General features: G+C 34.3%; 1 protein-coding gene across 1 annotated transcript in view; it reads right to left on the bottom strand.

Moving 5' to 3' along the window:
- Positions 1-14,732, bottom strand: part of LOC115212784 (phosphatidylinositol transfer protein alpha isoform) — an 86,182-nt gene extending 71,450 nt beyond the window's left edge. Inside the window, exon 1 of the mRNA XM_029781473.2 lies at positions 14,588-14,732. Within this exon, the coding sequence (XP_029637333.1) occupies positions 14,588-14,604 (17 nt within the window). The 5' untranslated portion in view covers positions 14,605-14,732. The remainder of the gene's footprint in view (positions 1-14,587) is intronic.
- Positions 14,733-15,017: the final 285 nt, after the last annotated feature.

Here is a 15,017-nt window from a genome sequence, read left to right as displayed (position 1 = left end):
CCAAATGGCGGTGCCCCAGCATGGCCACAGCTCATAAGCTGAAACTAGAATCAATCAATCAATCAATCAATCAAAATCTAAATATACATATTCACAATATTTTATGATTGACACCAGAGAACAGACAAAAAGAAAAAAAATCTACGTACATTTATTTAAACTAGAACTAAAGACACAAACGTGCCAAAAATGCAGTGCATAAAACTATCTTGAAACCTAGTGCAGCATAAACAAATCTTAGTGAACTGAATGATACTGATGAGAAGAGACCAAGCACCATTTATTTATTAAGCTAAAAGATTGCTTCAGATCTTGTGTCTCATTATCATTATGTCATGTAGGTTGCATAGGTCTTCTCTAAACACAATATCTCAACACTTGTTGCCATTCAATATCATTTCCTTCATGAGGTTCATTCAGCATTGTGACATCAGTTTTCATCAATCTTCGTTTTCCACAAGTTCCTTGAATTTGGATAACTTGGCACTCCTTTACCCAATTGTCACCCTTCATTCAAATCACATGCCCATACCAGAGTAGCCTTCACTTTTGTATGCCATGTCTGATTCCTCTTCAGCCCTTCATCATCGAGTGAAGTATGCTTGCTCCATTTCTTTCCAATTTTTGCCTGTTCATCATATTCAATGCTCATATTTCACTTTTATGTAACATCATACTTTGTGCACCTGCTATTCACTTAGAGAATCTTTTTGATGCCTTCAGAGGTATTAACTGCCAGCTATGTTTTCAGAACCACTATCACACTGCCAATTAGGTAACTTTAGACATCAGAAGCTATCATTTACTTTTATGAAGTTTTTCAAAGATTAAATTTGGTGCTTTTATGGATATAGTTATATTTTGCTAGTTCATCATTTAAATACCTTAAATAACAATCTGGATATTAGTATACTTAGTTATCAAAATACTGAAAATATAAAATACAGCATTAAACATTACAAATAAACATATAAAAAATTCTTCCACTGTAGATATTACATTCATTTTTGAAGTTCTTCATAATTCAACAATATCTTGCATTGAAACAAATGAGGAAAGAAATAAGTATCTGAATTCAAGAAAAGAAATAATAATGTTTGTCTCCTATTCACATGGCTCATTCCTAAAATTGACAGGAGTGGAACGAATTATAAAATAGGGTAAAGTTAACCGAAAGGGAAATTACAAGAATCACAAAACTTAATAAACTATAAAAGTAAATGAATAACTAAATAATTACAAAACCATTATCTTGGAGGGAAGAAATTCAATGATCTTAACAAAAATTAATGAAATGGTATAAGTTAACAGACAAAGAGAGGAGCTTGAAATCTGACTGACAAACAATACAATAAGTACATACATGGTCTGATCAATAAGTATCCAGAATGTTGCTATAGTAATGAAGCTAAAGCATGGCGAGTGAAGCCACTCGGTACTGATTGAACTTGGACTCTGCTGTGCATGCACACTAAGTTTTAACATTCTAGCTCACTTCCACTGTTTACAGCAGTGCTTGGAAGGAAGGTGTGTAGCGTGTGATTGTTGCATTGACCATCCATGGCAGAGAAGTTGAGCAGAGAATCTACAAATTTTGCCAAAAGCTTGATGAAACCTGCTCAGAGGCCTATGCAAAGTTTTCAAAAAAGTTTTCATCATTCTCAAGACAATCAAGATCTTGGGCAACTGAAACCCAAGTGTCTTTTTGGTCAGTTGAAAACAGTTTTGGCACAAATTTGGCAGACATGCATCTCATACCCAAATCTTCAGTGATAATGGACTGAACTGAACCATAATTAATCTGCACATCCTCTGATAACTCATAGATGGTGATTCAACAGTTTCCCCTCACAGCTGCACACACATCTGTGATGTTTTTCTTAGTTCAGCTGGTTGCAGCTCTCCCATAACATTCATCAATATCAACATTTTCCTGGTCGTCTTGGAAACGTTGAAACCACTCATACACTTGGGTGCAGCTCAAACTCCTCTCCATGCACTTTCTCTGTCATGATCAATGCGACGATCACATGCTACACACCTTCCTACGAAGCACTGCTGTGAACAGCAGAAGTGAGCTGCAATGTTAGAACTTAGTGCACATGCACAGCAGAGGTCAAGGTCAATCTGTGCAAGCAGCTTCACTCTGCATGCTTTAGCTTCATTACTATGGAAACAGTCTGGATACTTATTGATCAGACCTCATACATACACAGAGGATGTTGACAAACTTATTGGAACATGAAAAACAATGCAAGATGAATAGATTATCCTTTTATTAAAAGCATGTAAGCCATATATCAGAAAAAAGGGGGGAGGGGTGGAAAATGTTTCACTTATACTCTACTACAAAATCATTAACTACAAAAGAAATTTATAATAATTTCAGCTGAGAATTGAAGCTGTATCTTAGACTAAGCTTTACCTATTTGAGAAATATTACTTTTCTGTCTTGGAAAAGAGACAACCTCAAGACCCAATGGATTTAAGTTGGCAACAATGATTCTAACTTATGTACAAACACAGAATGATAAATTACATCTAAGTGAAAGACAGATAACAACAGGCTGCTAATTAGTGCCAAGTAGCATTTAGTCAAGAGAATTCTTTAAATTTGTAAGCAGAAAGTTTGAGAAATTACTTTTTGAGTATAACTTAGAAAGAATAATGAAAAAAAAACTATTTAAGGGATGTCAGCCAGTAGGTTACTGCACCACAAAAAAATTCTTAATATTTCATATAGTTTCACAAAAAACTTTTAAACATTAGTGACACAGCAAAAAAAAAGTTTACCCCGAACAAACCCTTTAATTTAATAGTGCTTTTTCCTTTTTATCATAACACTAGCAGTAGAGAGATTGTAACAAGTTTCTATTAAAATAATGTATCAATAGAACTACCATTTTATTTTTCCAAAGAAAGTTTTGTAAATAGTAAGTCAAAGCACTCAATAAAAGAGCCTGTTAGCAAACTCTGACAGAATGAAGTAAATTTTAACCAATGCCAAGAATCAAAAAGAAATTAAAAGGCAGTAAGTAAAATACATTAATTGCCCAAAATCAATTCCATTCAAGTAAATATTGGTTTCAAATTTTGGTACAAGGCCAGCAATTTTGGGGGGCAGGTAAACCAATTACATCGACCCCAGTACTCAACTGGTTGTTATTTTAACGACCCCAAAAGGATGAAAGATAAAGTCAACATTGGTGGAATTCAAACTCGAAATGTGAAGACGGATGAAATGCCATTCAGCATTTTGCCTGGTGTACCAACAATTCTGCCAGTTCACCACCATTTACAAATTATTAAACATTGATTTCTCTAAATTTCATGAAAAAAAGGGTTAGAATTTTAATCAAATCCAGTATTTGATGTTTTATTGAACCCGGAGGAACAAAATGCAAAATAAACTTTACTGAATAACTTTTCCATGATGTAATTACTTTAGTATCAACACAGTCTCATACTATGTCACTTGCTAGATAAGTACAATTACAAAAAAGACTGATTAGAATATTTTTTGTGTTTACCATTTCTTATTTATATTTTTTACTGCCTATCACAAGACAAAATCTGCAAAGAAATGAAGCAAACATGTGTCGCTGGACATGTAATGTTAATGAGCATGAATGACAGCAGAGCACAAATGGACATAGAGAAAAACTGGCTATAACATTTGAGGTGGATTTACAAGTTGTTAAAAAATGGGTAAGGAAGTGGTTAGTAAGTTTCAACCGTGACAAGACCAAACTCATGTCTTTCAGTAGGAAGCAGGATTCCTACCTTCCTCCCATTTACGGGAGTTGTAGGTCTGAGGTATTACATAGTGACAGTCAAACCACTCAATAAAAGATCTTTGTAATTGCTTTGTAATTACTTTCTTGGGATTTTAAATACAATCAATTGGTAGGTTTGCTTCTCATCAGGTTGGGTCATTGCATAGGTCAAAGGATTACCTCAAATCTGAGGCCATTTTCTATCTTTACAAGTCCAAAATTTGTCCAAGTATGGAGTAATGTGGTCACATTTGGGTAGGTGCACCATCTCGTCACTTGGCTCTCCTCAATAGGGTTCAGAAGTGATTCTCTAATTTGATTGGTTCCTCTCTTGCTTCAATTCTGTAACCCTTGTCACAGCAACATGATGCCACTAATCTTAGTCTGTTCTATTGTTATTACCACAGAAAGTGCTCTGATGAAATTTTTCTTTTGGTTCCAAATCACTTGGTGCCATCTTGTCTGACTCGAAACGCACATCTTCATCCAAATGCTGCTGTGCATCCAGGAATAAGGAAGTCTTTCTAGAGTCATAGGTTTTTTCCCCTCAAACTGCCAGACTTTCGAACTCTCTCCCATCTCAGTACTTTTCCTTTTCTTATGATCTGAACTCACTAAAGAAAATTCATTCCTTTTGTCTTAATTTCATTAATTTCTCCTTGTTTATAGTCTTTTACACAAGGTTTTTCACCTTGTTTTCAACTTTATTAAAAAAAAGACTGTGGTTGATACAGACATGGGATGCATATGAAAGATGTCAGTTGTGTAAAAGTGACAAACATTCCAAGTGATAAGAACATGAGACCAAAGACAACATAGGATGAAGTGGTGGGAAATGATCTCAAGAAGACAAATCTCACAAGATGACAAATGGCAAAAGACTGTACTGGAAAGGACCTATCCAGATCATGCAAGCATAGTAAGATAGACATCCTTATCATTGTGCTTGAGAAGCTGTTTTATATATGTATATAATACTTAGCTTCTTTGTCAAAGCTCTTTCGTCACACAATCTATGACCACTTCAGTGACTCTCTGTCCGTGTGTCTCCTCTTGTTCTGCTTGATTCCATTCCTATTATTCATTTCCTAAATGGAATAAGCAGAACAAGACAAGACACATGGGGTAGAGAGTCACTGAAGAGGTCACTAGATGCCCGACGAAAGAACTTCGACAAAGGAACTAAAATTATGATAATAATAAAGCTGAAGTGAAGACCAAATATACAGTGTGTTTAATTAATAAAATATGACCATCCCTAAGTATAATGTCTGTTTCAACACACAATTTTACATCAAGAATCTTGCAAAACATATACATACACACATATACATACACACATACATACACACATATACATACACACACACACACATATATACACATTGTTCTCTCCCAAGCCTAAATCCCCTTCACTCTGCATCCTCATTATCCCCTTCATGATTCATCTCTTCCCTCATACTCTGTCTCATTTCTTCACTCCAGCAGGACTAAATCATTCCTTTCACTTCAATTTCACCCCAGCCTTCTATTGGCACACATATAAAAAAAACTGTACTGAACACTTTCCTGGGTCACATCAATTGCCACCCAACACTTTACCTTACTACTTATCCCTCACACATCTAGGCTTCCCTCACACTTTTTCTTCCTACATTCCCCCACTGCTTCCAGCCATTCCAATTATGCTGCCGCCTTCTTTACAGTCAGACACTGCTCTTCCCCCTACCTCTATGGTCGCCTCCAGTTTCTCTTTCCTTCACTGCACTCATCTCCACCCCTTCATTTTCTCTCACTGTCCTCTCCTCACAACCTGTCTCCTCAACACCACCATTCTCTCCTAGCCTACTCATTGAACCCACACCTCTATTTCCTTTAACAACTCATTAGATTCCTTGCTATTCTCATCAATTTCTCCCTATTTTGTTTCCTTTTCCTCAAACCTTCCACCCACTCACCCTTACAATGCTGAATACCTTTGGATCCATCCAACACAACAGACATTACCGCCTTCCCACCCAACACCAATCCCTTCCACTCACTCCCACAAAAAAGGTTATTATTCTCTCCACTATCACCTTCTCACAACTATAAATCCGTTCCTCTCATCATCCTACCTAGAATCATTGTACCCTCTCTTCTATCATCCTTTAGTTACAGGGTCGCATTAAGCTCTTAGTTTTGCAAGGTGACCCCACCAGTGTTGATGTCACAAAAAAAAAAAAAAAAAACACAGCACCTAGTATACACTTTAAATGGTTGGCATTAGGAAGGGCATCCACCCATAGAAACCATGCCAAAGCAGACAATGGACTTTGACGCAGTCATCTAACTTAACTTGTCAGATCCTGTCAAATCATCCAACCCATGCCAGTAGGAAAAACAAGTCAAATGAAAACAATATTCTCATTAATAAAAATAACAAATCTTGGGACAAAATTGCTTCTATCTAAAATAGCAGATAATTCAACCATATCAAACATCTAAGTGTCTAATTATCCTTTGTTTTCTCCATGCTGGAACACTGCCTTGAAGGGTTTGGTCAAACAAATAAACCCCAGTACTTATATTTTTTAAGTATGGTACTTATTCTATCGGTTTCTTTTACTGAACTACTAAGTTAAAGGGACATAAACAAACCAATACTGGTTGTCAGATGAGGAAGGGGGACAACAAACACAAAGACATGCACACAAGGGATTACTTTCAGTTTCCATCTACCAAATCCACTCACATGGCTTTGGTTGGACCAAGGCTAAAGAAAACACTTGCCAAGCAAGATGCCATGCAGTGTAACTGAACGTGGAACCAAGTGGTTGGGACACAAATTCCTTACCATAGCCTTACCTGCACCCAATTAATTGTATACCCCAAATATCTTCATAAACTAAATTATATATCTATCTATATATGGGCTGCAGTGAATAAACTGTCGTCTAAATTATGCACAAATGAAAATAACACTGGCATCTTATTTTAACAGATATATTTACTAAAATTATATAAAAATATCTTGAAATACTAAAGAGTAAATTTATTCAATAAAATCGCCATTGGCTTTAACCATGGCCTCCAGATGACTTCAGAATCTTCTGCAACTCTTCTGGGCAGTCTCCTTGTGAATACTACTATAATCCTTGCCTTCAGTTCATCTTTGGTGTTACAAGGAGTTTTGTTGGTCTCTTGCTCAACTGCACCCCACACATAATAATCAAGGGAGTTGCAGTCTGAAGGAGTTATGCAACCAGATGTTAGGGGTGATGTGGTCACAGAAATTGTCTGACAGTCGTAACTGGGTTCTCCTGCTTGTGTGGCATGATGCAGAGTCCTGTTGCCAGACATAAGGTCTTCCAGCTACCATTCTCTTGACCCAGGGCAGCACTACCTTCTCCAGGCACTTAATGTAGGCCTCCATATTGAGGCTGTGTGGGAAAACGAATGGAGGCATAACACTGCCATCACCAGTGATCACTCCAAACACCATGATATTGACTGGATGTTTGATTTTCATCATTCTCGGTACATGCCCTCAGACTGACACCTAAACACACTGAAATCTTCATATTGGAGATTCCGGCATGAATACCAAGCAGTACAGCATGTTGTTTCCAAATTTCTGGCAGAGTGAATTGTGTCATGGTGTTGTATTCCTCACAGACGGTGCCCAACTGACTCTACTGTGTAGTTGACAAAATCAAAAATAAACAATGCGCATGTGCAAAATTAAAAATATAAAATGACAACAATTTACCCATCGCACTCTGTGTATATTAATTTTTAACTGAAATTTTCACCTTTATTGTTAGACGTCTATTTTAATTGTGCTTCAATAATTAGGTTGAGAGAAACTAAATAGCAAATCAATTGAGATGAAAGTTCAGTTACCAAAAAGGAGCAAAAGGATAAGATATATGTATACCTACTTCATCGTGTTAGAGTCTCTCATATCTGCAAGCTAAAGACTAAAGTTCAAAGTCAACAACAACTATTGTTTTAAGGCATTTATTTCAAGAAACAAAATAAACTTATATTTCACTCCAAATCTGAATAAATGACTAATGATATTTGAAAGAATGTAAAACCAAGTTAACCATACCAGGATTTGAAATGAAAACTACAAGGTGGCATTAAGTGAAATACCACAACAGCTGCACAAAATCAATTGTGTACTTAAACTAAGAAATATTGATTTCTCAAATTGGTACAAAGCCAAAGACTTGTAGTGGAGGTATAATTTCCACTACACATCATCATTTTAATGTCTATTTTTCCATATTTGCAAGGGTCAGACAGAGTTTATTAAGGCAGACTTTCAATGGCTGGATACCCTTCCTGTCACCAAGCCTCACCTGTTTTCAAGCAATGTGGTATTTCCCCATGACCAGACATGTTGTCACAGAATACTGGAAATGAATGATGTTTGTATGACCAGCAACTATCATATGATGTCAAAACAAGGACACACACACACAAAGAACTTCTTTTAGTTTCCATCTATCAAATACACTTCCAAGGTTTTGGTTGACTCATAGCTACAGTAGAAGACACTAGCCCAATTTGCCACATAATGGGACTGAACCCAGAACCATGTGGTTCAGAAGCAAACTTCTAACTAGATAGCTATGCTGTTGTGGTACAATATGCAGTGGAAGTATACTTGCATCACACAACACAATATCTATTTTATACATTTTGAAAGGATGAAAGTTGAAGACAATCCCATCAGAACTGAACAAAACAAAACTCTACAAAATAATTAGCTTAATATTTTACAATTTATGCTACTTCAAAACTATTTTGAAAGCCAGATTGACAAGCTTGGCCTTAGGTTTTCCATAGGATCTTTCCCCACATGAAATGTTTTTATTAGCACTTTTCATCACACCAAGTTTTGCTGTACATAATGCAGATAAATCCTTAAATTTAATAATATCCTTAAACCAACCATGAAGCAAATCAAAAATCCTTTATCTTTCTCCACTTCAACCAAAAGCTGTTAAAACGATGGACATTAAAAAGCAATCAATATTTTAGACACTTGAAAATGTAAGCACACACTTTCATGACACTATAAAGGTAATATAATATGTATTCCTTACAAGCAAAGAAGTAAGAAATATAAATCAATACAAAAACTGTGAATGTGGCCAAATTGGTAGACTTCAGTTGGAAAATCTGATAGAACATATTTAATACCAGCATTACAGAAATACAATACTAGACCTCTTCATATGCCTCAATGTTTAAATTCCAAACATAACTATTTTGTGGACACAAAAGTTACCAAATAACCACGGAAACATTAATAAAATTTGGGAATTTTAAGATCTATTTATGGCTATCCCATTAAACTTTCCTTAACTCCTACTTGATATCCAGCAGGTAACAATTCAGTCTTGTTTTATAATGAATCCATACTTCATAAAACCTATTCAAGCAAGGATCAGTAATCTAATCTTGTTGCAAAATTAATCAACCAATGAGCAAAATGCCCAGCTAGGCTTTTCTTCCAAGAAAATATTTTTGTTATCAGAAAAGATTCTGTAGTCCACATGAAACCAAGAGAAAAACCAGATACTTATGAAGTAATAATATTTCTACCAAAACAACAGAAATTAGTCTGAACAAGCAGTGAAAAACCATTCAATAACTGAATAAATAAAATAGACTTTCGCCATTGCAAACAAGTTATTAATACAACTGTCTATTGATTAGAACAAAACAATTCAATGTAGACTAAAATATTTTCAAATTCACTTTCTATAATTTTACCATCCCTTTTCCCATGCTGGTTTGGATTTGACAGATATGCAGTGCAGCATCTCACAATAACAACCACCACTCTTCTCAACCCTCTAGCATTTCATACATATAGCCCAATATCTTCTGATCTGGCCTAACCCTTTCGAAGCAACCTTTTGTTTTGCGCTGCATTTTCTATCTCGTAAATGTCTTATATACATACATCTATACCAAGTTTCATTTCCTGCACAAACTCATTAGTATACTGAGCTACTCTTTTAAATTAAGTGCAATTTCTAAGATGTACAAATTAATGTTGCACATCCTACAGATTGGACTGAACACATTTCTCTTCAGATCTTCAACATTTAGCATTGTGATTCCTTAAGTTTGCAACAGTGGTGGAAAAAAATGTCTGAAATTATTCCTCTTCTTTTTTGCTTTACTTTCATTCAAGAATTAATCTTATCACCTACATAAACCATTTATTACAGTGAAAACTGAAGAACTTCTAAGTGGTAACTCGACATGCTAGAAACAGCAGCCAAATTACCCTCTCATACCTTACACATCATCAACAGCAAGGACAAATTGGACAATGTGGTTCTGTGTGCACTGTACGATGGAAAAAGAGGATTGTTGCTATTGGAATACTTTCGACCATGCGTCTGCCCAATCAGTATGACCTGGGGTTAAACAGCAACCATTTACTTACACGTAGCAAGTCTAAATTTAAAACACGCATATATATATATATATAATAGAAATGATTTGTTTATATTTATATTTATTATACTATAAAAACTACTGGACATCAATTGGTAAAGAACCGGCTGAGATCTTATATGAATCAAATTTTGCCTTTATCGATTTAGGTTTTTAATTCAAGGTGAGTGTACAAGAAGCTGAGTTATCTATTTTTGTATTAAATAAAGGACAACACTAAGAACGTTCTATTTTTACCTAATTACGATTAAAATTGATTATGAAAAACGACTAAAATTTTAATCAATGAAATGTTTAAATTAGCTGTGTTCTCTTTCAACTAGTGCCCTTTTAAATGACGGTCGAAATAAACAATCAATATTAACAGAACAAATTAATTTCTAAATCAAAATCACATTCTTAACTTGAACGTTATATAACTGTTTCGTGCTGATAATACGGCAATCGATTATTCTAGTGGAAGACAATTTGGATGTTTCCTACTATACGAGATGAACGGAAATAAATAATGCTGAGAACTTTTTGTAAATAAATAAATGCATGCGAGAATAAAAACCATCTACATTTACAACTGCTGCAACGAAAACTTTACTGATATTTGCTATAAGCAACTGAATATTTTTTTTCTTCAATAAACTTGCCGCTAATGAATCAAAATATATTCTTAAAATCTATAAAACAAAAATATCGATTATACTACCCTCTGCGTTGACCGATACAATAACTTCTGAGCTAATTACTAAATCCAATAAAACTATATCATCTATAAATGAACAATTTGCGAGTTTTATTTGAAGGTACAGACGAGAAAGTATTTACGAAAATCAATATCTTACAAGTTATGAGCTTTACTATACTATGAATAATAGATAGCAAAAGAGGCCTTTGCCATGGAGATGGGTGATAAACCTTTTTTAACCAAAAGAGATCAACAGCTGTCTTTAAGAATAAATAAACACACACACACATATATATATGTGTATGTATGTATGTATGTAAGTATATATATATGTAAGACAGATTATACATTATACGATAGTTGATTCAATGTAAATGTATTCCTAGCATCTCGAGTTTCACGTCACAGCGAGTGTCTCTCTGTCACACACAGACGTGCGCCTGTGAAAAAGAACAAATGGAAACTTAAGTTTTAACGTTTATTCAACTCATTAGAATGAATTGAACATACGTAAAAATCTCCATTCTTGTTTTCAATATCGACGGATAACTTGGAAAATTATTCGATTTCTCTTCCCAGACGCGAAATTTTTTTCCCCACGAGAGTTCCGGACCCCAGCTGTGAACTCAGTTGCATATAGCCAATCAGAGCTCAACTAGTGTCCACCTAATCACGAAAATACTCTGGTTGAGTTCAGTGGAAAATGTGCGTTATAGCAAAATGTAACTGTTCTAAACGGGTTAATAGAGGTGACCAATGTGAAATTTAGTACATATAAAGCTGCTCCCAGATGATGCCAATTTGCGTAATTTACTAGAAAATCTAAATGAGTGTAATTCCCTAATTTTTTTTACTAATTTTGTACAATTTAAAATGTTGGTTTGATCAGAGATGGTGCTCAATTGATCTATGAAGATAGAGGTTGGGGAATGAGGTGCTTATGTGAGACCAGAGTGGCATACACCATTCTATGCCTGACTGGTTGTTCTGTAGTAGTGCACGGTATGTGGGTGTTAAAGGTGAGCTCTGATTGGCTGTATACAATTGAGTTCATTACTGGGGCCCGGAACTTTCGTGGGGAAAAAAATTTCACTTCCCGCCGGACATTGGTTATATGTTGTGCACTGTACAAATCATCTGTACGCATACATTCACACACTATACATACATATGTGTGTGTGTATATGTATATATATATATATATATATATATATATATATATATATATACATACATACACACACATAAGCATGCATACATTCACACACTACATACATAAATATATACATGTACATTAAAATTTAAGTTGTCCATAAAGACTACCTCAAGAGCATTGGATATATAGTACTGTACACTTCAACTAATATATTAACATTTGTGTATAGATACACACACACACATATATATATATACGTATGTGTATACATATGTATATACATATATATATATACACACGCACACACGTATATTTGTGTATATACATACACACATGTACATATGTATATACACATGTATGTGTATATACATAATATATATATATATACATACACACATGTACATATGTATATACACATGTATGTATGTGTATATACATATATATATATATATATATATATATATATATATATATATACATACACACATGTACATACACATGTATGTATGTGTATATACATAATATATATATATACATATATATATATATATATATACATGTATGTAAGCGTGTGAACTCGTATTGAAATATTTTTTGTTTCATATAAAGAGGGTCATTACGACAATAATAAACACATGCACCGGTTCTATTCCATTTCTTTATTTTGTCAATTGGTTAACCAATAGATTGCTTGACTAATCGTTCGGTCGATCAATCAATCAGCTAGGTTTGTCCAAGTCCTTTTCGTCGCCATTCGCCACCATATATATATATATATATCTTTTATTTCTCAAAAATATTAATGCTTAATTTTAGATGCAGTAATTCATTTCCTGGAGAATATAGGAGTGCACAAAATGACTTTAAATTGAAATAATTTGGCAAATCATTTAGAAGACGGAACATTATTAAGCAGAAATTCGTCAGTATTATATTTTTGTCGGTACATTGCTATCCACAGACCCGTAATAAAATCTAAAAAATATTTATATTTATTGCTATAAAATACTCCCCTACCTTTTTACATCAATTCCTGGAGGAGTAGAAATACAGGTTTTAATTAAATGTCAGTGCTAAAAAAGTAGTCTTCTGTGAAAAAAAGTCTAAGAAAAACGATCAGTGCTACTTGACATAAAAACTCTCTCACCCTCACACACAGTTAACTATCAAATCTGTAGGCGGTATTTCTGCGACTGCCATCATCTGGTATTTCGGTACTAATTAACAATAGTACCAACAACATACCAATATGACACCGCCCTCACTGAAAGATGGATAAGACTAAAAGGCATAATTATTAGATTATCGACAACAGAAAAGATTATGATTGATTTACGGTTGCTTTTGTTTTTATATGTATATTTCTATGTATAAATATTGAGTGGATTGTAGTTTAACTCCAGATCAGTTTTGATCAAAAACGTTCCAACCGTGACCATCCCATCTTTATATAGGTGTGTCTAAGACCACATTATTCCAATGTGTCCTTCGTTTTTTGAGACAGCAGGGTGTATTTCTAACAGATCGAGCAACCGCATAGTGTCATACTCCCTACCTAGTTTACTGAGTGGGTGTATATAACTAGGTAAATGTGTGTCAATGCGAAAACTTTATACACACTAAATATTAAAACATAATAAAGCTACAGATTTCAGAAAGGTTTTAGTCATCAACAGAGAAGAAGACAATTACTGTGTACAAATTGTTAAATAACTCAAGTCTGACTTTTGTAGAAAGATTATCTAATTAGATAATCTTTGTGTAGGTTTGTCATTTTAAGTAGGCGTTGAACAGCGCTTTGTACTGGGATTAAATGAAACGGGAAATGCAGTACCGTTCAATAGCTTCCATTATATTTGAAGAGTACCGAACTGAAGCGGAGTGCTGACAATAGTCCTAATGGATATTTTAGAATGTAACGAGTAATTACAAGCAACATCAATTTCTCATCAAGTGAATGTCATCAAGAGTTACACATGTCCTGATGTGAAACAATGAAGAGGAAAAAGGAAATATGATAAATGGAATAAGTACAATTAGAATCAAAATAAACACCATGTTTCTCCAATGAATAAATAGGTAAAAAAAATAGAAAATCAGGAAAATGTACCCCCAAAAAATGAAGCGACAAAGAGGAGTGGTTATTCTTGGGAAAGAACGACATCAAAAAATGGTGGACAGTTGTATTTGTAATTTATGTGGTGACTGCGATAGTTGTAGGTCTCAGATGCCGAGCATTCCTTTCGTTATATACAACAGATATATAAATATATTCCCCCACTGACAATAAATGATGAAATGTCAGTGATGCCGATGGGTGAAAGACAGTCTCTTCGTCAAGTATTTTTACCGAGATTAAAATAGAAGTCAAATCCGTTGTTACATCACTCGGGAAAAGTGATTTACTATAATGAAAAACAACGAATTTCTTATTCTAACGTAAATATGAATTAATATAGTATTTATTAAAGCAACATTTAGTTTTAAGTAAAGCAAATGTCCACTTACTATTCATATATGAGCATCTTAAGAACCTTTTATCAAGCCTTGTCGCTTTTCTGCCTCTGATCCAGCCGGGATACAATCAATGACGTCATTAACTGTGTGTCTGCACTGTATTTACAACATTTATTGATTCGTTAATAACAGGCATAATTTGCCACAGTTATATCTTAAATAAAAGGATTCTTAAAATCGCTAATAATATTCTATAAATTTTATTTTAATACTTCTTTCTTTTATCTATATTCGAAAATCATTTTAATTCTCCACATAAAATTAACAATTCATTCATTATAACAAACAGAACTACTTCTACTATTTACTGCAGTGTTATCAACTCTGTTTTTCGTGAGAATCTTTCAGCGATTTCAATGTTGTTTCGATTTCTTTTGACTTATTTTACATATTTCTCGAAATTTTTATATTCACCGCTAAG

Source organism: Octopus sinensis, linkage group LG6 (assembly GCF_006345805.1).
Source record: "Octopus sinensis linkage group LG6, ASM634580v1, whole genome shotgun sequence".
Taxonomy (NCBI): Eukaryota; Metazoa; Mollusca; class Cephalopoda; order Octopoda; family Octopodidae; genus Octopus; species Octopus sinensis.
Note: the sequence above shows the minus strand (reverse complement) of the source record. Positions and strands in the feature narration are given on the sequence as shown.